Consider the following 27,241-nt stretch of genomic DNA (forward strand, 5'->3'; position numbering starts at 1 on the left):
AACTAATTAACTAACAGTGCGACTGTGACTCACAGTCAGCTTGTTTACCATTGACTAATGCTGCAAAGGAAAGTACAAGTTAAGGTTGAAGTTAAGATCAAAGCTAAAGGCAAACATTAACGAAGCTTTAGAAATGGATCAACCCAGAAAGTCCTTAAAATGTGCTCTCTCACCAGCTGCCCCAAATACAGGAGCAGCATCACATAAAACTATCAGATGTTGCAGAAGTCAAGGGCTTTGTTGCTGGACATGTAATTCCACTTTGGGAGCTGCCAGCTGGGAACATGGATAAGCAAACTATAAGGCACTCCCAAGTTCTGCACATCAAGCAGTTCTAGTTTCTAGACTTGAAGGAAGGGAGACCTGACAAGTTTCAGTTGTTTTGTACTCAGCATCTTACATCATGGAGTCAACATTGGGTGTCATCAACTGGTCACTTAAAATGAGGCTCTGAAATGAAAGACTTAAACAGTGAGAGTATTATTTCTCTGAAACGGTTATGGCTCCAAATTCCAAGATCCGAAGTGAGGCAAGTTCCTCCCTCATGGGAAATTTCATTTGGACGGAATGTTGGTCAATTTTCTGAGCCTCCTTGTTCTCTGGGACAGTAGCCTTTATGTATGGACTGTGTTTAATGCACTCCTCATTTTTAACCGAGGATGCTAATCGAGGATGGCTACTCCACAGCCACAGGGAATGGAAACAGAGATTGCTATTCAAGGTAGAGATCCTCAATCTGTACACAGCCTGGAGGGACTGGGTGGGGGTGGGGGGGCTTGCTAACTCTCCCTGGGGCCTTCACATTGTTTTCTACACAATCCCAGTTGATGGATGTTTCTCCACTGCCTGCTGTTATTCTGCCCCTGCTTAATGAATCATTCTATTGGTCATTTAATCTTGATTTTACTACCTTACAGTGGCTCAGTGGTTAGCACTGATGTCTCACAGCACTAGGGACCCGGATTCGGTTCCATCATCAGGTGACTGTCTGTGTGGAGTCTGCACGTTCTTCCCGTGTCTGCGTGGGTTTCCTCCGGGTGCACCAGTTTCCTCCCACAGTCCAAAGATGTGCACGTTGGATGGATTGGCATGCTACATTGCCCATAGTGTCCAGGGATGTGTAGGTTAGGCGCATTAGTCAGGGGAGATGTAGAGTGATAGAGTAGGGGAATGGCTCTGGGTGGGATATTCTTCAGAGGGTTGGTGTGGACTTGTTGGGCCAAAAGGCCTGTTTCCACATTGAGATTCTATGTATTGCAGGAACTGCATTACTGAAATAATCAGATCTGCATGGGTTTTAAGAGATGCAAAACCTTTATTTATATTCACTGTCTGGCTTGTTTATATTTTACAGTGGAAGCTTAGCAAATGATTTGTGACATCCATGTATGAGGGTGTGTGGGTCTAAGAGGGTTAAAGGTGAGGAGTGCATTAAACACAGTCCAATATGATGGTGTTACCTGGATGGAGGGAGCAGTTTGAAAGATCTCAAAGGAGTATGACCTAGTGTCAAGGATTGCCTCACAGTCACAGTAACAATGTCTATCAAACTGAACTAACTTGCAACTGGTTGCTGTCATTCAATAAATAATGTATTTGAGATGAAAGCCTTTACTACTCCACTACTACATAAAGCAGATCCTGTAGGTCCCAGCCAGGAGAGACAATGTGGACTTCAACAGTTTCCTCATTTCCCCTTCCCCCACCTCACCCTAGTTTCAAACTTCCAGCTCAGCACTGTCCCCATGACTTGTCTGGACTTGTCCTACCTGCCTATCTTCTTTTCCACCTATCCACTCCACCCTCCTCCCTGACCTATCACCTTCATCCCTTCCCCCACTCACCTATTGTACTCTATGCTACTTTTTCCCCACCCCCACCCTCCTCTAGTTTATCTCTCCATGCTTCAGGCTCTCTGCCTTTATTCCTGATGAAGGGCTTTTGCCCGAAACGTCGATTTTCCTGCTCCTCGGATGCTGCCTGAACTGCTGTGCTCTTCCAGCACCACTAATCCAGAACGGTCGGAGCAAACCTACCAGGTAGAAATTATCCAACTATGAGCTGTGGTGAGGATCCATCATTCCAATATATATACAATTCCATGATCATATAGTTGCAAGCAAACATTTAATATTTGATTCAACCTGAGAACTGACAGAGGGGAGAAACTATTTGTCCAAATCATTATAATCGTTCTTTTCAGCAGGATTGCCACTCTGTTTGACAAGTTTGGAACCACTAACTTGGAGTCAGCAACCATCTCAGTTTATCTAATGCTGAAAGCTTCATTTAGCATTCATTACCATGTGTCTCAACTAGTCCTTCACAAATCTGCCTGGCCTCTTACATCCTACTCACACAAGGCTCAACTTTATTCAAATACCGCTGCCTGAGCCCTAATCCACATCAAGTATCGGGCGAAAGTGAGGACTGCAGACACTGGAGATCAGAGTCGAGAGTGTGGTGCTGGAAAGGCACAGCAGGTCAGGGGCATCCGAGGAGCAGGAGAATCAACATTTCAGGCAAATGCCCATCAAGTATTGTTTACCCATCACTGCTGTCTTCCCCAACTTCTAGGTAAGCCAGGTCTCAATTGTAATATTCTCCTCCTGGTTTCCCAATCCCTTCAACCCTCCCTATGTCTTTAACCTCCCCCATCTCCACAACTCTCTGTCATATCTGCATTCATGTAATTCTAGCCTGAAGCATTCTGATTTTATTCACTCCATTACTGTCAGCTCTGCTTTCAGCTGCCTAGATGCTGAGCTGTTAAATTCCTTCCCTAAACTTCTCTGTCTCTATCCTTCCTTTAGTTTTTACAGTGCTCCTTCAAACCTACCCTTTATTTGCGTCAATGTAATTGCTTCATTCCATTCCTGGTAAATGCCTCGGGCTGATTTTGTTCAGTCAAAAGTGCTGTACAAATACTGTAAATACTCATATAAAATCAGAAAATCTCAACAGTGTGGAAGTAGGCCATTTGGCTCATTGAGTCCCCACCAGACCCACGCCACTATCCTGTTACCCTGCATTTCCCAAGACTAACTCACCTAGCCTACACATCCCTGAATACAATGGGGCAATTTAGCATGCAAATCCTCCTAACATGCACCTCTTTGGACTGTGGGAGGAAACCCACACAAACATAGGGAGAATGTGCAAACTCCACACAGACAGTCGCCCGAGGTGGGAATTGAACCTGGGTCCCTGGGGCTGTGAGGCAACAGTGCTAACCACTGACAACCTTTGGCCGAAAAATTCTAATGTTTCTTTTAAAAGTCATTCCCACCTTTTCAGGGACTAAGTTAAGCTCAAAGAAATTCAGAACCAAATATAATCTGTCCAATCACTCAAAATTCTGATTTCATGATAAAAAGTTACACTTAACATATTTTTTCATGTCCCTTTTTTATAAGGATCTGAAAGGATTAATCTAAAGAAGTGCAGTAAGCATCACATAAAATGATGATGTCACATAGACTTGTGTGGATATACAGCTCTGGGTCTTAATGGAGACAGACCAATTATCTAGACCTCTCTTGTAGTGACAATAGCTATCATACCCACTGTAACTTGTACCTAGTTGTTATCGTTTAATAAACTATATCTGGTTTAAGACAAGGCCTCTTCTCATTAGACTACCTGGTGACGTTCCTCTACCACGTTACAAAGTCAAGCTCTGTAAATCTCAAACTGAGTGGCCGAACATTAACCTGATGTACCTTTCCCCAGAGTGAGAATGAGATATATTGGTCCCTGTCATTTCCGCTTGTCAACTAAGGCAGGAACAATGTGTATCAATTTTGTGTTTTGGGGGCAGAAAGTAGCAGATGGGAGAACAGAAATAAACACTACAGGATGCACAGGTCAGCTCCCAGAGCCAGCATTAAAATAAATGAATGCCTGGGGCCTTGCATCACCAAATATGGTCCCCATTCTCTCTGGGGACGGGTGACTGACGGTTACAAATTGGGTCCTTGTGCATACTGACTCAGTGCAATCTTATTCCATCGAGGCCTAGATTAAGGAGCCACCAGCATATATTTTCTAATTGTGTTTCCCACAGTTTCTTTGCCTTTCCTCCCCTCCGCCCTGGGCAGGCATGAAGCTGCAGGCCCAGTCAATGCCTCTCACCCACATTGTGTAGTAATAGTAAATAGTCCTAGAGAGAGAAAGGAACAACAACTGACAATACGGGCATCACTTCTCCTACTGCTTTGTAGATTATTTTGAGAGTCACTGCAGATTTGCTGAACAGATGTGTTTTCTTTGAAAATTCGGTCTCTCACAAATATTATCTGTGTAAACATTAACCCATAACTTTTTGTCCAAAAACATTCAACCTTTATACTGTACATATGGCAAATATAAATTGCTGTTGTAGGTTAATAAAATGTTCATAAAACTTCTTGTCAAAATAGTTTGGAAAATTCCAATTTTAAAATCAAATTCCAAAGTGTACCTGCCTGTGTTGATATAAATAATTCATTATTTGTTGTTAAAACCTACCATTATATGACAGTCTGAAGGCAAAACTTAATATGTGCACTTGCCAGTTACATTCCAGAATTGATCACTCCAAGTAGCAAAAATGTCAAATCTGAGATTGAATGTCAGTTGTTTTCTCTGGGTTTTTTTTTCTTCTGATAATGTTAACCCATCCTGCCTAGCAAGCTTCCACAATAATCTGAAGATGGACTGCTTTATACCTATAAATCCACAGGACAGAACCTCAGCAGTCATATGGAGGAGGCCACACAAGTTATACATGTCTTCCAATTAGCTGCAAAAGCCATCAACCTTCCAGACGCTAGTTATTTTCAAAGCTCTGCTTTACCACAGGGAAATTAGCTGTTGAATTTTGAAATAGAACATAGAACATTACAGCGCAGTACAGGCCCTTCGGCCCTTGATGTTGCGCCGACCTGTCATACCAATCTGGAGCCCATCTAACCTACACTATTCCATGTACGTCCATGTGCTTGTCCAATGATGACTTAAAGGTACTTAAAGTTGGTGAATCTACGACCATTGCAGTCAAAGCATTCCATACCCTTACTACTCTCTGAGTAAAGAAACTACCTCTGACATCTGTCCCAAATCTATTACCCCTCAATTTAAAGCTATGCCCCCTTGTGCTCACTGTCACCATACTTGGAAAAAGGCTCTCCCTGTCCACCCTATCTAACCCTCTGATTATCTTATGTCTCTATTAAGTTACTTCTCAACCTTCTTCTCTCCAACGAAAGCAGCCTCAAGTCCCTCAGCCTTTCCTCGTGAAACCTTTCCTCCACACCAGGCAACATCCTAGTAAGTCTCCTCTGCACCCTTTCCAAAGCTTCCACATCCTTCTTATAATGCGGTGACCAGAGCAGTACACAATACTCCAAGTGCGGCCGCACCAGAGTTTTGTACAGCTGCAGCATAAACTCATGGTTCCGGAACCCGATCCCTCTATTAATAAAAGCTAAAACACTGTATGCCTTCTTAACAACCCTGTCAACCTGGGTGGCAACTTTCAAGGATCTGTGTACCTGGACACCGAGATCTCGCTGCTCATCGATACTACCAAGAATCTTACCATTAGCCCAGTACTTTGCATTCTGGTTACTCCGACCAAAGTGAATCACGTCACACTTGTCTGCATTAAACTCCATTTGCCACCTCTCAGCCTAGCTCTGCAGCTTATCTATGTCTCTCTGTAACCTGCAACATCCTTCGTCACTATCCACAACTCCACCAACCTTACTGTCGTCTGCAGATTTACTAACCCACGCTTCTACACCCTCATCCAGGTCGTTTATAAAAATGACGGACAGCAGTGGACCCAATACCGACCCTTGCGGTACACCACTAGTAACGGGGTTCCAGGATGAACATTTCCCATCAACCACCACCCTCTGTTTTCTTTCAGCAAGCCAATTACTGATCCAAACTGCTACATCTCCCACAATCCCATTCCTCCACATTTTTTACAATAGCCTACTGTGGGAACCTCATCGAACGCCTTGCTGACATCCATATACAATACATCAACCGGTTTACTCTCATCTACCTGTTTGGTCACCTTCACAAATAAAAAAATTATCAGTAATGAGCAGGTCAAGTTTATTTGATATAAGATGGTAGTAGATGTATTGAATGAGCTGCCAGAGGAAGTGGTGGAGTCTAGTACAATTGCAACATTTAAAAGGCATTTGGATGGGTATATGAATAGGAAGGATTTGGAGAGATATGGGCAGGGTGCTGGCAGGTGGGACTAGATTGGGTTGGGATAACTGGTCGGCATGGACTGGTCGGACCGAAGGGTCTGTTTCAATGCTGTACATCTCTATGACTCTATAAAAACAGAAAATGCTGGAGAAATTCAGCAACATCTGTGGACAGAGATGCAGTGTCAATGTATCAAATTTGATAGGATTCCTCTTCAGAACTTTACAGTATTTTGCTTTTATTACAAGCTAATTTGATTGGTGTGTGCTAAAGAGATTTGCATGCATTGCAGCAGATGTAAAGGGAATGGACTGTGGGAGGATGAGAGAAGTTTGATGTCTACAATCTAGGAGAAGTGGTTAAAAAGTAGCATCAGTGGTGTATCAGGAAGATTAAATGATGTATAGGCAAGTTTAAATCAAATTCCTTTAACATCAGTTAAACAAGGCATCGAAGGTATAAACATAATTAAGGGGAAAGTAAAAGTACAGAAGTAAACAGTCATTGGATGCCTATCAGATGTGTGACAAATGTTTGAAATGCAGTGTGGGTTAATGCATTGGCTAAGGGAAGACAAAAGAGATAAAGTTAGGAAGGTTTGATGTTAGACTGGTCAACTGGCAAAAAAGCTCTGAGCATGTTCACTGGATTGGCAGTTATCAGGCTAGGTAGCTTGGTTTGATTGGTGGCAGGCTGGTTGAATTGTTTGATAACATTTACAGAAAGGTGTGTGCCCTGTTCAGTGACAGCACACTTACCTCTCAGTTCATTCAATCCTCCACCAGACATTTGACCACATTATCTAGGTCAATGCTCCAGTGCAGTACTGAGCAAAAACTGCAGTGTTAGAGCTGCTGCCTTTCAGAAAGGACCCCATTATCATTTTGAGGTGGGTGTCAATAACTCAGGAAACCATGTTGAAGAACAGCAGAGCAGTTCCCCCTCTGTGACCTGGGCAATAGTTATTCCCCAACCAACATTGCAAGCAGAGATTATCCAGTCTGTTGCTATTAATTAGAATCACAAAATCCTTCCAGTAGAGATGGAGGTCAAATGGCCCACAATGTCTGCACTGACCCTCCAAAGATCATCCCACCCAGACCCAGGCCAGTCCCATAACCTGATATATCCCATGGCTAACCAACCTGGCCTGCACATCCCGGCATGGTGGCTCAGTGGTTAGCACTGTTGCTTCACAGCGCCAGGGACCTGGGTTCAATTCCCGCCTTGGGCAACTGTCTGTGTGGAGTTTGCACATTTTCCCGGTGTCTGTGTGGGTTTCCTCTGGGTGTTCCGGTTTCCTCTCACAGTCCAAAGATGTGCAGGTCAGGTGAAATGGCCATGCTAAATTGCCCGTAGTGTTAGGTGCATTAGTTAGGTGTGAATGTAGGGGATTGGGTCTGGGTGGGTTGCTCTTCGGAGGGTCGGTGTGGACTTGTTGGGCCACACTGTAGGGAATCTAATCTAATCTAATCCCTGGACACTATGGGCAATTTCCCACGGCCAATCCACCTAACCTGCACATCTTGGACTAAGGGAGGAATCCAGACCATCTGGAGGAAACCCATGCAGACATGGGGAGAATACGAAACTCCACACAGACAGTAATTGAACCTGGGTCCCTGGTGCTGTGGGGCTGCAGTGCTAACCACTGAGTCACCATACCGCCCTTAGTACTTTTGAAGCATAGCTATTATTGTAGATGGAGGAAACATGGTAGATAATGGAATGGTCAAGGTTCAATGAGGCAAATTACAAGATAATATGCTTCTTTTTTTAACAAACAATTTGGAAAATTGCCAAGCTGCGAACTATAAACAAAAAGCAGGACAACTCCAACCCAGACAATTACTGCCCCATCAGTCTACTCTTCATCATCTGTAAGGTGATGAGAAGTGTCATCAACAGTGCTGTCAAGCAGCACCCACTCAGCAGTAACCTGCTCGGTAATGCCCAGTTGGGTTCCACCAGGGCCACTGAGCTCCTGGCCTGATTCCAGCCTTGGTTCAAATATGGACAAAAGAGCTGAATTCCAGAGATGTGGTGAGAGTGACAGCCCTTGATATCAAGGCTGTATTTGACCAAGTGTGGCATCAAGGGGGCCTAGCAAAACTGAAATCAAAGGGTATTAGGAACAAAATCTCTGTTGGTTGGAGTCATATCTTGCACTTTGGAAGATGGTTGTGGTTGTTGGCGGTCAGTCGTCTCAGCTCCAGGATATCTCTGCAGGAGCTCCTCAGGGTAGTGTCATAGGCCCAACCATCTTCAACAGCTTCATCAATGACCTTCCCTCCATCATAAGGTCAGAAATGTTTGCTGATGATTGGTTCAGCACCAGATTCTGAAACAGTCGACGTCCAAATGCAGCAAGATTTAGATAATATCTAGCAATCCCTTTGATATTTATTCGTGTCTGAATTACTGAATTCCTGACAATGGGGGTTTTCACTGACCAGAAACTGAACTGGACTAATCAGATAAATACTGTCACAACAAGAGTAGCTCATAGACTAAGAATTCTGCAATGAGTAATTCACCCCTTGACTTCGAAAGGCCTGTCTACCATCTATGTGACACAAGTTGGAACTGTGCAGGAATAATTCCCACTGTCCTGGACAAGTGTATCTTGAATAGCTTGACACCATCCAGGAGAAAACTGCCCACATGATTGGCACCACATCCGGCAACATTTACTCCCTCCACCATTGATGCTCAGCAGAAGCAGTGTGTGCCATCTACAAGATGGACTGCAGAAATTCATCAAAGCTCCTTAGACAGCACCTTCTAACCCTATGACCTCTTCTAACCAGAACGTCAAGAGACAAGGAATACTACCACCTGCAAGTTCCCTTCCAAATCATTCATTATCCTGACTGGGAAATATATTGCCATTCTTTCAGCGTCAGGAATTTCCTTCGAACAGCATTGTGGGTCTACCCACCAGTGTTCAAACAGAAAACTCACCATCAACTTCTCTTGAGGGCAATTGGGGAGGGTAATAAATGACGGTTGGCCAGCAACATTCCCGTCCCATGAATAAATAAAGAAAAATCACAAGCAGATTATCTCATCACTCATTTCATTGATACTTAAACTGTTGCACATCATTGCCATGTTTCCTACATCTATAACAATGTTTACTCAACTGTAAAGTGATTTGCTGTGTCCCAAGGTCATGACGTGTTGTATAACTGTATGCCTCTCTTGACAATTATAGAGTCAGCACGGAGACCGGCCCTTCAGCCCAAACTGGTCCATGCTGACCAAAATGTCCATCCACGCTAACCTCATTTCCCTGCATTTGGTCCATATCCTTTGAAACCTTTCCTATCTATGTATTTTCCCAAATGCCTTTTACATTTTGCTAATGTACCCACCTCAACCACTTCCACTGGCAGCTCATTCCATATGTGTACCACCCTCCATTAAAAAAGTTGCCCCTCAGGTTCCCTTTTATTCTTTCCCCACTAACCTCTCCCCTACCCTGGGAAAAAGAGGCAGTGCATTCACTCTATCCATGCCTCTCATGACCTTATGCACTTCTATAAGAGCCCACTTTCAATCTCCTACACTCTAAAGAGAAAAGTCCTAGCTTGTCCAGCCTCTCCCTTTAACTCAGGCCCTTGAATCCTAGCCACATCCTTGTAAATTTCTTCTGCACTCTTTTCAGTTTAATAATATCCTTTCTATAGCAAGGTGATCAAAACTGAACACAATACTCCAAGTGTGGCCTCACCAGCATCTTGTACAATCACAGCATAACTTCCCGACTTCTATACTCACTGCCCTGACTGATGAAGGTCAGTGTGCCTTCTTCACTGCCCTGTCTACCTGTGACTCCATTTTCAGAGAAGTGGGCACCTCAGCTCCAAGGTCTCTCTGTTCCACTACACACCTTAAGGCCCTACCATTCACTATAAAACTCTTACCTTGATTTGACTTTCCAAAATGCAAGACTTATGCACTTATCTATATTAAACTCTATTTACTATTTCTCGGCCCACTTCCCCAAACTGATCAAGGTCCTGCTGCAATTTCTGAGATCCTTCCTCACTGTCCATGATACCGCTTATTTTAGTGTCATCTGTAAACTTATTAATCATACCTTGTACATTCTCATCCAAATCATTGATGTAGATAACAAACAGTAATGGGCCCAGCACTGACCCCTGAGGCAGTTCACTAGTCACAGGCCTCCAGTCTGACAAGCATCCTTCCACTATTACCCTCCTACCATCAAGCCAATTGTGTATCCAATTTTCCAGCTTCCCCTGGTTTCCATGTGATATAACCTCTCCAAGCAGCTTATCATGTGGAAACTTATCAAAGGCTTTACTGAAATCCATATAGACTACATCTACCACCCTGCCCTCCTCAACCTTCCTGGTCAATTCAAAGAACTCTAACAAATTTGTGAAGCATGATATCCCACACACAAAGCCATGCTGACTACCCCTAATCAAACCCTGTCTTTCTAAATGTATGTATATCGTATTTTAGAATCTTCTCGAGTAACTCACCTACCACAGATGTTAAGTTGACTGGTCTATAGTTCCCAGGCTTTCCTTTGCAGCCCTTCTTGAATAACTGCATAATATTCGCTACCCTCCAGTCTTCTGGAACCTCACCCGTGGCTAACGGTGATGCTAAAATATCAGCCAGGACCTCCACAATCTCTTCTCTAGCCTCTTGCAGTGTTCTTGGATATATATGGTCAAGACCAGGAGATTTATCCACCTTCATACATTCTGATACATCCAACACCTCCTATAGTGTGATAAGGACTGTTCCCGAGATATCACCACTAACTTCCCCAAGTTCCCAAGTCTTTGTGTCTTTCTCCATGGTAAATACAGAGGAGAAATATTCATTGTGGACCTCACCCATCTCCTCTGGTTCCACTCTTACATGTCCACTTTGGTCTCTGAGGGGATCTATTCACTACCTATTTATTCTTTTTCCTTTAGTGTACTTACACAACCTCTTTGGATTCACCCTACTCCTTTCAGTCAAACCTATCTTGTGCCCCCTTTTTGCCCTCCTGATTGCCTTCTTCAGTAAACTTCTATATCCTCTGTTACCTTTGATCCCAGCTGCCTGTACCTGAGGCATACTTTCTTCCTTCTGGCTAAAGCCTCAATATCTCTTGCCATCTTCACTTCCCTATTCCTGGGAAATAACCCGACCTACTTTTGGAGCAGAATAAGTGACTAGGGATGACAGTGGGGAGCACTTTGGAACCAGTTCTATTAATTTTAAAATTGTTAAGGTCTAGAAGTTCAAGTTCCCTATTCCTGCCAACCTTGCCCAAAGCCCTCACATGAACATTCAGATCTTTAACTCTAGCTATCTCACTTTTAAAGACCTCCCACTTACCAGAGTCAGAGATCCCTTTGCCTACAAACAAATTACTCCAATCAACCCTTGCAGGCCCCTGTCTAATTCCAACAAAATTTGCCTCGCCCCAATTTAGAACTTGAACTTCTAGACCTTAACAATTTTAAAATTAATAGAACTGGTTCCAAAGTGCTCCCCACTGTCATCCCCAGTCACTTATTCTGCCCCAAAAGTAGGCCGGGTTATTTGATATTCATATGTCATTCACTCACCCAATCCAAACACATACCCAATGCATAACAGTGAGATTCTGTTTTTGTCATTGATCAGGTCACACAGACACTGAAAGATCAATTGTTATGAACCATTACTGTAAATAAACTCTCGAATCCTGGTTTGTGTCATGACGAATGATTTAATGGCAGACATTGGGTTGTAAGAGACAGTGTTCCTTTGTAGTGGCACAGGGTAATTATAGTGGCAAGAAATGTGAGCCAGCTGCACTCAGTGATGCATCATACAAGCTTAGACTTGCAAAATATATTGCCAATTTTGTTCAACACTCTAATGTACATAATTTATTTATCTGTGGGCACTGGGAATCAGATTGTTCCCAGAAGTCTCAATTAATGCTTCATAAGAGAACATTTGAACAGTTTGTCATGATCCTAGCCTATAAGTGAGGGTCTGTGACACATAAATGGGAAAATCAATACACACAGGAAACAACTGAATGGGAAAATACGTGACTATGACTGGCATTTGAATATTTTACTTAACATTTTATTTTTAAAAAATACTATGTAATAGTGTGGCCAACATCTGAATCTTGGCAGGTCACCAAGAATCAATAGCACTGGAGAACGTTCAAGTCACCAGGCCTATGCTAGCTCTTTAGAAGAGCTAAGATAGAAGTTGCTGGAAAAGCTCAGCAGGTCAGGCAGCATCCGTGGAGAGAAATCAGAGTTAACCTTTCAGGTCGGGTGACCCTTCCTTGGTTATTCTTTAGAAGTGCTGTCTGATTAGAGCCACATCAGTGTGCTTCCATCAAAGTCCAACCATTTTTTGTCCCTCGTCCAGTGAGTATCCATTGGGAATATCAGATTCCCTCAAACCCATCACAGAAGTCAGCTGTTAACTGGCTATCTTTTTAAAAAGCTGCCCCGTGGCGTTATTACACTAACTGGCCTCACCAAACACAAAGAGTTCCCTGTCTCAGTGGGAGAGAAATCTGCCTGGAGCACTGCCAATCCTGTGGGGCGGCACGGTGGCTCAGTGGTTAGCACTGCTGCCTCACAGCACCAGGTTCAATTCCAGCCTTGGGTGACTGTCTGTGTGGAGTTTGCACATTCTCTGGGTGCTCTGGTTTCCACCCACGGTCCAAAGATGTGCAGGTTAGGTGAATTGCCCATAGTGTTAGGTGCATTAGTCAGAGGGGGGTGGGTTGCTCTTCGGAGGGTGGATTTGTTGGGGTGAAGGGCCAGTTTCCACACTGTAGGGCACCTAATCTAATCTAATCAATCGGTTGCTCTTTCAGTCCCTCTAGCACCAGTCGCGGGCTCCTGGGACAGTAAACACTCCCACAAAGATGACAGACTTGGTTAGGTCCTGGGAATTTTTACACAGGGAGGGATCATGCATTCTGAAACGCTAGAACCATTTGAAGGCACCATTTGCTGCAAATCTTCAAAGCCCAATACCATCCCTTGAGCAAGTACAGGAGAGACTTTCTTTGTAGACTCCATTGAACAGAGTGCAAGCTCCAGGATCTTGTTCAGAACACACACTCCCGAATACAACCCTGGAATATCTATCCCTGTGCCGATGGTTTTGATTCTAGTTTCCCATGTTTTGTCTTTCTCGTTAAGAGGGAATGTTTGCATGGGCAGGAAACATTTTACTGGTTTGTGGTGGGAGTGAAACACAAATCAACACGAGTTCATGGACAATTTGCAGAACTCCTGAAAAGAATGTCTCAGTGTAGGCCCACCCCCATGAGTCACATCATATAAGCACATTATTTGCTCATTAAACTCATCATGAAAAATCAAGTCATAGAATTAATGACACAAATATCCTTTTAATAACTAATTGGTAATGGTAATAACTCCATCTCAGTGTTCAAAAAATGAATAATTACAAACATGGAAATTGTTATGAAGCTGAATTATTGTTAGAAAATTTGAAAGGGTCACATTTTGCACTTTAATCTAACGTTTCTTCTTTTTTTGTCTTTCCCTCTCTTTTCCTCTTTCTCTACCTGAGTGAAACTAATGCATTCCATTTCTCAACCCTTCCTCTGTTTGTTTCTTAACCTTTAATCCATTGATGTAGACTATCCAATCCTTCGTTCACTTGCATTCTAAATGTCAGGTTGCCCTCACCAAGCTGTGGCCAACTTGTGTGTCCAGTCAGCTATGGTACAAAGGCAGATTCCAGTATGAATGATGCAAGGAATAATCTAATTAGGACAATTCGTTTGCTGGATATACCTTTGAAGATTAAATCTATGATTTGTGCAAATGCACACATTTGTTTGAAAATATAGCAGCTTCAAGAAACAGCCTCAGAAAAGAGAATTTTCCTTACTATATACTGTCCAGACATTGAATCCACTGTATGTTTGCTTGACGTTAGTAAACAAAGCATTTGTTTGGATTATATCGAAGAAAAATCTGCTCTTAACTTCAAATATCAATTTAAAATCCAGAGTGGATGTAAATATTGGTTAGCTTCAGATGGAAAACATAAGCAAAGTCTGACATTTCTCTCTTAATATATTGCACAGCCCATAATTTCAGGAGGGTAAACACACTCACATACATAGTATATATTGTGTTTACACACACCATACTACACATACCATAATGTTAACAAGAGCAAGAGTTTTTTTTTAATAAGAAACGTGACAGGCATCTTCATTCGCCTCAAGGACTGTGAACGCACCTGATGTAACTTTCTCCTCGCTTCAGCGCAGACCCTTCAGTGAGTTTGGTAGCGGCTGCTTCTGTGCTCCGTCTACTGTCTGCCCCTGACGACGACCCTCTCTCCATCATCTACGGAAAGAAAAGGGGCAAAACTTTAACACCTTCCATACCAAACTCCACAGGTTCATCTCATGCACAGTGCAACCCCCCCTATTGCTGTTTCCAAGCACACAAATGCGCAGTTGCAAAAATGATGGTGGTCTTCTTGTTTCACATTTCTAACGTGGAATAGCAACTAAAACTGAGCTAAACTGTCCCCAACCCCATTCAGAATAAACAGAGACTAAACTAACCTATCTGCCACATTTGTTTCAACCTCAAATTCTTCAGGACACTAAAAACACCTTAATGTAACATTTAAATTAATGACTTACTTCAGCTCAGATCGTTTTGCGCTTTTGATGAGAGCACTGTGCAAAGATACACTAAAACTATAGCTTTGTCTAGCTGATTGATTGATTAAGCGCCTTTCTGCAGTGTCATGCAGCTGTCTGCACTGCCATAGACAATGGGGGAGTTGCTGAATTAGTCATCAACTGTCCACAGTTCTGCAATTCTAATTACTAAGCAGCAGGACAGCAGACTCCTTTCCAACACATCCCTCAAATTCTACAATTCAATGCAAATCTCCCCATCTCACAGTCCTGACAGCTGAAATTATTGGAATTATCTCAGCCCCAAACACACTTAAGGTTTGCAACAATTGATTTCGTTTTTTGTTGTCACATGTACCGATATACAGTGAAAAGTATTGCAGTGCATGGCATCCAGGCAAATCATACCTGACACGAGTACATCAGGGTAATATATCAAAATGCTGAATATAGTGTTACAGCTACAGAGAAGGTGCAGAGAAAGATCAACTCCAATATGTGAGAGCTTTGTTCATCAGTCGGACAACAGCAGGGAAGAAGCTGTTCGTAAATCTGTTAGTACGTGTTTGCAAATGTTTGTATCTTTTAACCGATGGGAGAGATTGGAAGAGTGTATAACCAGATTGTGAGGGGTCTTTGATTGTGTTGGCTGCTTTCCCAAGGCAGAGGGAAGTATAGACAGAGTCAATGGCTGGACAGTTGGTTTGTGTGATGAACTGGGCTGTGATTACAACTCTCTGTAATTTCTTAACGGTTCAAGATAAAAGATCACCTAACTATCATGCACACCACTCTTGCTTCTTTAGAAAGGCAGATCTGAGAGGGGCATCCTAGTAGGGAAACATATTGTTGTAACCAGTATTTCATAGATGCAATATAAAGGGACTGTGTATGGATCAGCACCTTGTAGTGAAAAGGCTTAAGCATTAGAATGATCCCTTGAGATAAATTCTGCCAGTAATTCCTCTCGTGCATTCTCCAGACTCAGTGGGAGGATCAGTGTACACACGTGAATGTCTTTCTTGATATGGAGGTGCTGGTGTTGGACTGGGGTGGACAAAGTCAAAAGTCACGTGACACCAGGTAATAGTCCAAAGGGTTTATTTGAAATCACAAGTTTTCGAGTGCTGCTCCTTCATCAGGTGAAGTATCTTCTCAATTTGTCCTTCTTGAAGTCAGGTCTCCAAGCATTCAGCAAAAAAACCCCCAAAACCAGCCAAGATGGACAAAACCATGGGTGTTGTAAAGATCTAATTTCCTCCACTCTCAATTGGCCAAGTGTTCCAGGGAAGGACAAAAAAAATGTTTTTCCTGACAATGCAGTAGAATTGGCATGAACGACCAGAAGGAGCTCACGACCAATCACCCAAAATGCCAACAACATGCCCATCAAACTGCAACCTTGTGGCTCCATTCCAAACACCGTAATTTTAAGGCAGAGCAGAAACAAGAGAAGGAAAAGGAGGAAAATCCTGCTTTCTGGGTCCCACTGCCTTACGGGACTCCCTGCCCCAATGTGCTCAATGGCTGGAAGCTGCAAATATAACTTTGATAATGGAGCACCTGATTATGGATTTTAACATTTACTTCATGTGCTGAAAACTTTATTTTAAATAACACCTTCTGAGCTGATAAACTGGCAAAAATTATATAACCTCAACACCAGAAGTTCACTGTATTATCACAATCTCCACACAGTCAGCTGAGGATACAAGTGAGCAGGCTCTCTGCTGGTGAGTGTTACTTAAGGCAAAGTTGCATTATATTGAAGTGATTTAAGCTGTGAATAAAGTATAACAGTGGTGAGTATACCTATTTTTCTAACCAACCTGATCAGAGATATTATTACACACCTCTGGAGCAGGTGGGACTTGAACCTGGGACTCATGGTTCAGGGGTAGGCACTACACAGCGCCCCCATAATGGAGTGTGTTTTTACATTGATTAATGTGGACTTCTTAATCAACCAGAATATTTAATCAACCAGCTCCTGGTCCCATTGGTGCTGCTTAGTAAAACGTTTGCTGTATTTATTTTGAGCAGTAACTTGGTAAATATAAATTGGTTGTTACATGAAGTACTATTGCAAGGTTTACTTGACTCCAAATAAAGAGCTTAAACTGCTCTGTCGCAAACTTCAGATTAAAATCGATTCAGCTGCAGTCAAATATCGACAGCATATCGACAGCAATTCAATATCCTTTATTTCAATCATATAAAAGTGTCAATGTGCTGCTGGGAGATAAACAAATCGATAATTCTTGCCATGAAATAAAACTCGGGCCCCATTTCTTCTCAAGTCCAGTTTTGGGTGGGCAACTCATAGCTTCCGTTCCATGCTTCAGCATTTAGTGGGCACTTTTCGCAACAATGGGATGGCCCAAAAACATTTTACAGCCAATTAATTGTTTTTGAAGTGCAGTCTCTATTGTGATGCAGGAAATGCAGTAGTTTATTGTCAGCAAACACTGATAGATTGTATACTCCGGGCTCTGAATTTGCAATATTGTGTATCAGATGTGAACCAGTCAGCCAGGCCCATTAAGAGTTTGGGTGGACTTCCACTGAATTGACTTGACTAGAAACTGCTCTCTTGTAGATGGCACATCTCAGTGGCTCAGTCAGTCAGAAGCTGACCGAAAGCAGGAGTGCATTGTTCTGAACGAGATTACTTTCCCTTCTTACCCCTTGCACATCAAAGGTCTAGGAAGTTGTTTTTCCCTGATATGAGTCACTGGCGAGGTTCCAGAATGTCAAAAGGCCTCCTTGTTCCCTTGTTTGTTCATTCTAGCTCAGTGAATGCAGTGCCAGAAAGCTCACTGTGCCAAACTGCAGCAGTCTCCCTGTCTCCTCCAAATCCAATCCTGATGACATTGTCATGTTGGGAAGAATAGAGTAACAATACTTTTGGGCCAGAGAATAAGAAACTTTTACCTTTATTTCTTTGCTTTTCTAACTTTACCTAGCTTTATACGGACTGTAATGCTGATCTTTTAACTTTATTCCTGGCTGAAATACCTGAACTCTATTCGGCCTCCCTGTTACATTTTTTCAAATTTATACCTAAGATTTTGTACCTAGATATCTTTGTACCTAAGATGGCACTGGAAATGGCGACTTTGTACACTTTCTGCTGTGCTCATGTATCCCTGTACTTGAGTATATATGGCAATAAACCTAATTCTAATTCTAATTATCCCAAGGCAACCTTCCTGCAGAAGTTTGTACATCCAAATAAGCCTGTTGGATTATAACCTTGTTGTACAATTTTTAACTTTGTCCACCCCAGTCCAACACCGACAACTCCACGTCATTCCTGCAGAAGTGCAGTAATGAAAGGATGGTTGAGCCATCAGAAAGGGAAGCAATGTGGTGACTGGCAGAATCCTTGGATAGTGATCACACGGAGTGTGACAGGGGTGGAATGATAATCCTACCTAGTGAGGACAGCTCCTGGTTCATCCTTCCACACCCTGAGAGAGAGCCCCTTCTAGTGCAATGATATACTGAGCAAGAAAGAAGCCAGCAGATTTCATTGGTTTCCATTGGAAAGGTAATGGGCTGACTGGTTTTGGTTAATTGGGTTTAGAAAGGCTGCTTTCAAGTTGTGCACTGCAGACTGTCCCTGCTGCTGAAAGCAAGAAAAGCTTCAGGGCAGAACATCTTTGACAGGCCCTGCAAAATAAACCTTTGGCCTACGAGGCAGGAGGCTTGCCACTGTTCTATCTCTATTGGCATGGAGACCTTGGAGACTGGGGAAGGCCAACTTTAGACAGCACTTACTGTCCCAGGAGGTGTGACTGGACAGGGAGACCACTGGGAAATCCAGCACAATCAAAATGACATCAGTATCCAAGTACCAAACATGGATGTCACATTTCAATCAATTCAGGGGGATTGCTCTGGATTCTAACTGGTATATTTTGGAATGGAGTTGGACTTTCTGTTAAAGACAGGAACTGTGTAGCGACTGGATTGTCTCAATTTTAACCCCTTCTTCACTCAATCCTTGGCAAGTGGGTGTTGTCAAAACTAGAGCTTCGTGTTTACACTGAGTGTGTGATTGGAACTCACTTTATTAGTGCCAGTAGTCATCTGGCATTAAGTGAAGTTTGGCATAGAGACACACTACAATATTGAGAATATGTGATCTCTTGTGTGGAAATCCTAGACTGATCCGACACCTCAAGCCAGAGACAGAAGGAATCATGAAGGAGTATCAGTTTGAGGGTATGGAAAGCCTTTGCAAGTAAACAAATTATTTTTCCCATGTGCATTTCCAAGAACTAGCTTCCAATGCCACCAAAAAAGGAAAGCTCTGTTGACAAGACAAGTTCACACACTCCCAGGTTTAGCAGCCTTGCTCAACACAGCCAAAGTCTTAACCAGGGCAATTCTCTAGTGAACTCTACAAAAAGCAAACACAGTGTTTTTTGATCAATCCATTCCATGACTGGGGCTGTTCAGCAAATCTGGGAACTGCTCTGTCTTGCTACTTTTTTTAGCTGAACTTTGCACCAAACTTGCATTTATGTTTTATATAAATGATAGTCTCTGAAAAGCATTCCCTTTGTGTGTTTTCCTTAGAGAGTTCTGTGGACTCTTTAAGTTCGAGGAACATTTTGAACTGTGAGCTGCAGCTACAACAACTTGCATCTATGCAGCACCTTTGGTCAAACAACAGAAGACACTTCACAAAGGATGATTAACAATCAAAATTTACAATAAACTGCCCAAAGGGATATCAGGAACGGAGGTTAGTCAGAAGGAAGGACATAAGGACCGTCTTTGAGGAGGAGAAAGGGGTAGAAAGATGACGAGTTTTCAGGAGACAATACCAGAATTCAAGGCTGACGCAGCTGAAGATACGAAAAATATTGATGGGATGAAGAGGATGCATAAGAGGCTAGAATTGGAGAAGCGCCATGATCTTGGAGGGCTGTAGGAGGTTCTCGAGCGAGGGAGGAAAGAGGTAACAGAGAGACCTGAAAACAAGGATGAGATTTTGTCAAAAACTGAGTTGCTGCTAACCTTGGCTAGGGAGCACAGAGGGTGAGTTTGGAAATATAGGTGGCCACCAGAAAGAGAAAATAAACCCTTTAGGGAAGGGGACAAGCCTTCAGGTGATCTCCCAGCCTGAGCTTCCACCTCTTAGATCAGAGACAGAGGATTTCAACAAGCAACTACACTGCTCCACCTTACTGCAAAGGAGGGCCATTGAGGAAAACGGTGGCCCCACTCCAGCACCTTACACAGGCTGGAGAGGGAGAAGCAGATGGGCCATGACAGAGTCTCCAGCTTACCGCCAATGCTAACTGTCACAGGTTGACAGACTTTTTGCCAATAAAGTAACAGGGAGGCCGAATAGAGCTCAGGTTTATCAGCCACGAATAAAGACTTTGAGGTTTAATGGGCGACTCCTGTTCCATGTGCCCAATATTTAAGAGGACCCAGCTATCTATAATCCTCATCTCAGTACCCTATAAAATTACATACAATCATACTCCTCATAGTCATGAACACTGTCTGTGTGACTCCTGCTGTATTGCATCCTTAAGCCTTTGCTTTATATCTGTAAACTGTATACAGCGTAACCCAATTTCCCACAGCATCAAAAACACAACCTGATGAAATGGATGTACAGAATCAGAGAGCAGCCACTGCTCTTTAAAACAGACGCCATCAGGATGTGTCCAGATTTTGTTTGCATCGGGCAAAACCACGAATCAGGGAAACACAGGATCAGGCATAGACCATTCAGCCCTCAACCCTGCTACATCATTCTAGATCATGATTGATTTCCCATTTTCCAATGCTATCCTCATACCCTTTGATGTAATTTATATCTAGTTCCATCAATCTCAGTCTTGAACAGATTCAGTGACTGAGTTTGAAAAGTACCTCATTGGCTGTGAAGCTCTTTGAGTGGTCACAGAAGGTGTTATTCGAAGAATGTCTTTATGTGGTGCTCTGACAGGAGTGTTCAATAAGAACCAGTATATAATGCGATGAAAGGAGTTTCTGAATCCCCACAGTACTGAAGGAGGCCATTCAGCTCATTGAGTCCACACTGATTCTCTGAAGAGTGTCCCACCCAGACCCATCCCTCTGTATTTTCTATGACTAGCCCATCTAGCCTGCATATCCCCGGACACTATGGGCAATTCAACATGGCTAAGACACTTAACTTGTACATCTTTGGACTGTGGGAGGAAACCAGAGCACCAAGAGGAAACCCACGTAGACACAGGGAGAATGTGCAAACTCTACACAGACAGTTGTCCAAGGGTGGAATCGAACCCAAGTCCCTGGCACTGTGAGGCAGCAGTGCTGAGCAACTGTGTCACCCTATCAATATATCTGAGGTTGTGTATATATAAAATAAATCACAGAATTCTGATGCTGAAAGAGGCCATTAGTCCATTGTGTCTACATTAGCTGTCTGAGCATTTTGGCTTGGTGCCCAAGTCTGGTTTGCCTTTCAGCTTGTATGTTGTTTCTATTTAAATAATAATCCAATGGCCTCTCAAGTGGCCCAGTTGAACTTACTCCCACCAATCCTCCAGGCACCGCACTTCAGACTCAAACTGCTCGCTGTGAAAAAAGGAAAGTTTCTTCTCATCCCACAGTTGTTTCTTTTGCAAAACACTTTAAATTTGTGGCTTCTGGTCCTTGATTGGTTTCAGAGTGGGAACTGTTTCTCCCTATCTACTTCTTCCAGACCCCGTATGAATTCAAAACCTCAGATCAGATCTCCTCTTTGCTTTGTCTTCCCCAAAGAGAAGTTGTCCCAGTTTCTCTGATCTTTCCTCATAACTGAAGCTTCTCATCCCCACAAACAATGGAAGGAGAACCAGTCATCAAGCATAAAACTTGGAAGAAATAGTTAATTTGAAAAAAACAAATAAACATCAATAAAAATCCTGGAGGATATGTACACAAGCTGAATGTGACTTTTTATGTAATGTATTTGAATGTTATATGGTAGAGCTGTTAATGAATGTCCTTTTCTTCTGGCTATGTTCAAGTATTGTGTTTGCAAGAAATGCCCACATGACCAGCTTGGAGGGCAAACAAGGTGATAAGAAGGTTAGAATGGATCTTATCATTGAATAAAGATGAAACAACGGTCCTCAACTAGCCAAGTAAACTTTCAACAAATAGTTTAACAACAGGTTCTGATCTCAGATTTAGTCTGCCAGTCAAAGGATTTGTGAAAAGAAATTTATTGTAAACCAAGAAGCCAATTCAGCCCAAAATAACTGGCACCTTTCACGACTGCTGGATGTTACAAAGGCATTTCACAACCTGTGATATACTTCTAAAGGGTTGGCATCGCTATAATGTGGGCACAGGGCACAGCCGGTGTGTGCAGAGCAAGTTCCCAGAAACAGCAATGAGATAATTGAGCAACTAGAGTGGTCTGTTGACGCAGGGTAATGGATAAATGCTGGCTGCTCTTCTTACAAATAGTGCAAGGGAATCTTTGACGTCCATTGAGAAGGAATATGTTGTGATAAAAGGTAGTGGAATCTCTTTTGGCCACCACAAATGAGTGTTTAACAAAAGAAAAAGAACGTTTGATCATTGTTCAGAAGCAAACTCCACGCTGTCTCCAAAGTTTGCCAGCTGCTGAGCTTGCTTTTGCCAGACTGTGGTTGATTTAATAATTCAGTTTAGTGTTATTGGGGAGGGTACTTCCAAGGTACCAAAACATCTGGATGAAACACAGGGGAGCATTGCTGATAATGACTGTGAGCTCTTGGAGCTGATCTAAGATCCTCTGAGGTTGATACAAGACCATCTGTGACAACCATTGTGGATATCACTGCCTTCAATAGAGAAACAGTCCTTGCAGAGGGTTAATGTATTGTCACTCAGTCGTTGTCTGTGCATGTGGCTTCACAGCATGGCTTCTGTGCAACTTGAGGAACAATTGACATAATCCCAGCAGCATGTTAAAACTGAAGAAAGCTTCCTTGAATGGAAGCAGGGCTTGACCTCACCAAGGATTTTGGCATTGTGAACCAAATAACCTGTACAAATATCAGACACTGGTTTAACACCTCAAATGGAAGTCTGACCTCAGTTTAAAGTTGCTCATCAATGTTACTTCAGCTGAAACAGACTACAGTTAACACAATAAGCACAGTCCTTCACCTTAAAGAGAGCCTTAAAATGTATGGTCTGTCCAGTAGAATCATTAAGAACACAGAGGACATTGAACCCATTGTTTCTCTATCATAGAGTCACAGAGTCATACAGCATGGAAATAGACCCTTCAGTCCAACTACCAGCTAGCTGACAAGGGAGCAGCACTCTGAAAGCTTGTACTTCCAAATAAACTTGTTGGACTATAACATGGTGTCATTTTATTTTTTAACTTTGTCCACGCCAATCCAACACCAGCACCTCCACATCACAGTCCATGCGAAACATATTCCAAACCAAACTAGTCCCACCTGCCTTCTCTTGGCCCACATCCCTCCAAGCCTTTCTTATTCACGTACTTATCCAAATGTCTTTTGAGTGTTGTAATTGTGCCCACATCGTCAATCTCAGGCAGTTCATTCTACAAAAGCATCTATCTCTCTCTGTGTAAAAGATTTGCCCCTCATGTCTTTTTAAAATCTCTCTCATCTCACCTTAAAACACGTGCCCCCAGGTCTTGAGATCCTCCATCCGAGAGAAAAGACAACTATCTCTCCCCCTCATTATTTTATAAACCTCAGTAAGGTCACCTCTCAACCTCCTATTCTCCAGTGAAAATGTCTCAGCCCATCCGTGGTATATCTTCAATTAAGTCTAACCACGATAATTCTTTCACAGGTGGTCCCGGATTTATGAACATCTGCCTTACAAATGCTTGTACTTTCTAATGAAATCCCATTCTGAGGTATATTAACATTAATTTTAAAGATCCAACAAGTGAATGTTTCCTCATACTTACGAACAACTATTTTATATTGTCCTGTACTGTGCAAACAAATTGACTTGCAAATGTACTGACAAATGAAACCCAGAGACTGCCTGTGCATACTTTCTCAAATAGATACTTAACTCTAATCCAAATGGGGTAATGGACTCTGTCTCAATATGTGCGGTAAGGCAATGTCATGTTCTAGAAACTGTCTGCCTGAAAACTAACTTGCCTTTTCACTCTGGTGGATAATCAGGTGCCCAAGCTGTAGATTTGTTAATCAATATTACTCCTTCACTGCTTACCCTTGAAATTCATAATTTTCCAAAGGAACGTTGCTGATAAAAAGTAAAAGCTTCACAACTGGAAAAAGTCTTGTATTAATATAGCATTTTTCATGACCACCAGATATTTCAAAGTATTTGAGAGTCTACAACATACTGAGTCATTGTTAATGGCACGCTAATTGTAATATTATGATTAAGGACAAACAGGTTAAGGGCACCTTCGATGGATATAAAGAAAGTTCTTAGCATTGGGTGTGCGCAGTGCAAATAAATCCCTGATAAAGTAAAAGATTGATTTCCTACTTTACCGTCTGACTGTCTGACATATAATAGTCACTGCTATAATTTAGGACCCACAAACACAGCCAAAATGTGCAGAGAAAGATCCTAGAAACAGCAATGTGGCAATGACCAAATAATCTGTTTTGACTGAAAGATAAATATTGGCTCGGACACTAGGAATAACTCTTCTTCAACATAGTGTCATCGATTACTTTATGCCACCTCATCGGCAGATGGGGTCTAAGCTTAATGCCTCACTAGAAAGACAACTCCCTGACAGTGCAGTGCTCCCTCAGTGCAGAGAGAGTGTCAGCCTTCAAGTCTCAGACTTGAACCTGGAACTCTATGATTCAGAGGTTAGTGTGCTATCAACTGGGATACCACTGACACACAAGCTGCCTTCCTGGGACCTTTCTAGTAACCATGCACACAATAATCCAACAAAGTTAAAAATCACACAACTCCAGGTTATAATCCAACAGGTTTATTTGGAAGCACTAGCTTTCGGAGCACTGCTCCGTTGACAACCACCTGATGAAAGAGCAGCCCTCCCAAAGCTAGTGCCTCAAATTAAAACTGTTAGACTATAACCTGGTGTTATGTGAGTTTTAACTTTGTCCACCCCAATCCAACACCAGCTCCTCCACATCATAACAATAATCCAATAGACGTCTAGGTAATGCTTGTACAAACTCAACATCTCTTTCTTTTGCTTATACATTCAAAGCTTCAATGTACAACATTCAGAATTCCACCTGGCTTCTTATGACATTCTCCATCTGCATTACTGTGTTGACAAATGTGGGGGGTGTGCAGCCCGAGATCCCCTGGTTTCTCCACTGAATACAAAATTGGTCATGGGATGTAGCACCTGGAGCCAAAACTTTGAAATAATGAACCTCAAGAGAATTAAATGTCACACTCAATAGAAATAGGTTCATGGTAGAGAGTATTGATTTGCAGAGGATTTAATTTGTTGCCTTGACCTTCACTGGAGTTGAGTGCTTGTTAATATGAGGAAGGTGGGAAAGGCCAGCTATGGATTTAGCCTGAAATTTTCACTCGGCATCTGAACCAAGTGAATTGAGCCTATTGGGATTTTGTTGACTTGACAATGTTTGTTTTAATTGACATTTAGGGTGGTACAGATTGTCAGACTTGGATTTCTCAATATAGTTCAGAAAACCAGCAGCGTTCCCAATGAAATGTTTGTGACAGGGAGGAATCCAGATTCATCGTTTGTATTGCGTTTGCTCAAAAATTTAAACCCTTGAGTTAATCCAACCCCAGAGAGAACGTGGTAGGCCTTATACTCTATAATAAGAACCAACTGATGTGGACCAAGTAGCTCTGCTCAGATTGTGTCACTTTGAATATTGAAAAGGAAAATAATTCAAAGTAGCAGAATGAAGGTGCAACTCATAGAAAATACACAGGTCCAAACACAGTGTTCTGAGCATTAACATTCCACACACAACAGAAGATGATAAATGTCAGAAACTCTCAGAAACTCTCAAACAGTCTCTTCCTCCCGAGGGTTCACTAGCTAATGCCGATGAAGCGTGGAAGCCCCCATGATCAATCATCAGTCAGTAAAGGAAGAGAAAGGGATGAAGCTATTGGCTCAAGTCTCACCCGGCAAAAAGCACACCTGCAATTCAAACTTGCAACTTTGAAATCCACAGGTAGGGTTGTACAGGACATCGGTGAGGCCACCTTTGGAGTACTGTGTATAGTTCTGGTCAGTCATTTATTACTAAATTGGAGCAGGTGCAGAAATGATTTACAAGGATGTTACCAGGACTGGTGGGTTTGAGTTATATGGAGAGGCTGGATAAGTTGGGAATCTTCTCACTGCAGCAGAGGAGGTGTGACTTTATAGAAGTTTATAAAATCATGAGGGGCACGGATAAGGTGAATCGCTTCCGTAGGGTTGGGCAGTTCAAAACTGGAGGGAATAATTTTAAGGTGAGAGGAGAAAGTTTTAAAAGGGACCTGAGGAGCAACTTTTTCTTTCCGAGGGTGATCCATATATGGAATGAACTACCAAAGAGTGGTAGATGCAGGTATAGTTACAACATTTAAAAGACAGTTGGACAGGTACATAAAGAGGAAAGGTTTAGAGGGATATGGGCCAAATGCAGACAAATAGTTGGCATGGATGAGTTGACCCAAAGGTTCTGTTTCCATGCTCTACAACTCTATGACTCTGTACTGACTGACAGGAACAAGCAATGGCCCAGTGCAGAGATGGGGAGTCCAGGCTATAACCATGTGAACTGGTTGTTTCTCAGCCTGTGCTGAATGATCTTCTGCAGCTGCCTGCAATCTAGGAGCTGGAATACCAGCTGAGCTGCTCAAGTATAGAAAGCCCGGCCCCACTGTCATATCTCCACAACCTCACCCTCCTCTGCTGGAGAGGAGGCTCTGTCCTCGAGGAGGTGCACGGCACCACAGCCTTCACAAAGGAGCAAAGAGGATTGCAGCATCTCATTCCTCAGCATTCTCAAGGCTATTGGCAAGGCCATTCTAACAAGGCTTTATCGCCCAGCCAGCAGTGTATCTGGAGGTGCTAACGGGCATCAGAACAGGTGGATCCAATGGGCAATGAGGGTGAGGGTGAGGATTATGGTAAGTGTGAGGGTGAGGATGGGATTGAGGATTAGGATGAGGGTGACATTGAGAGTTACAGTTAGGGTTAAGGCAAGGGTGAGTGTTATGGTTAGGATTAGGATTAGGGTGAGAGTGTGGGTTTGGGTGAGGGTTGCAGGTAGGATTTGGGTTTGGGTGAGAATGAGGAGGAGGGTTAAGGTAAGGGTGAGGGTGACATTACAGTTATGG

General features: G+C 42.7%; 1 protein-coding gene across 1 annotated transcript in view; it reads right to left on the reverse strand.

The window, feature by feature from the left end:
* The window catches only part of fam13c (family with sequence similarity 13 member C), a 120,455-nt gene that overhangs the window by 77,655 nt on the left and 15,559 nt on the right, over positions 1 to 27,241 (reverse strand). Inside the window, exon 2 of the mRNA XM_072557877.1 lies at positions 14,497 to 14,606. Within this exon, the coding sequence (XP_072413978.1) occupies positions 14,497 to 14,606 (110 nt within the window). The remainder of the gene's footprint in view (positions 1 to 14,496; positions 14,607 to 27,241) is intronic.

Source organism: Chiloscyllium punctatum, chromosome 38, assembly GCF_047496795.1.
Source record: "Chiloscyllium punctatum isolate Juve2018m chromosome 38, sChiPun1.3, whole genome shotgun sequence".
NCBI lineage: Eukaryota > Metazoa > Chordata > Chondrichthyes > Orectolobiformes > Hemiscylliidae > Chiloscyllium > Chiloscyllium punctatum.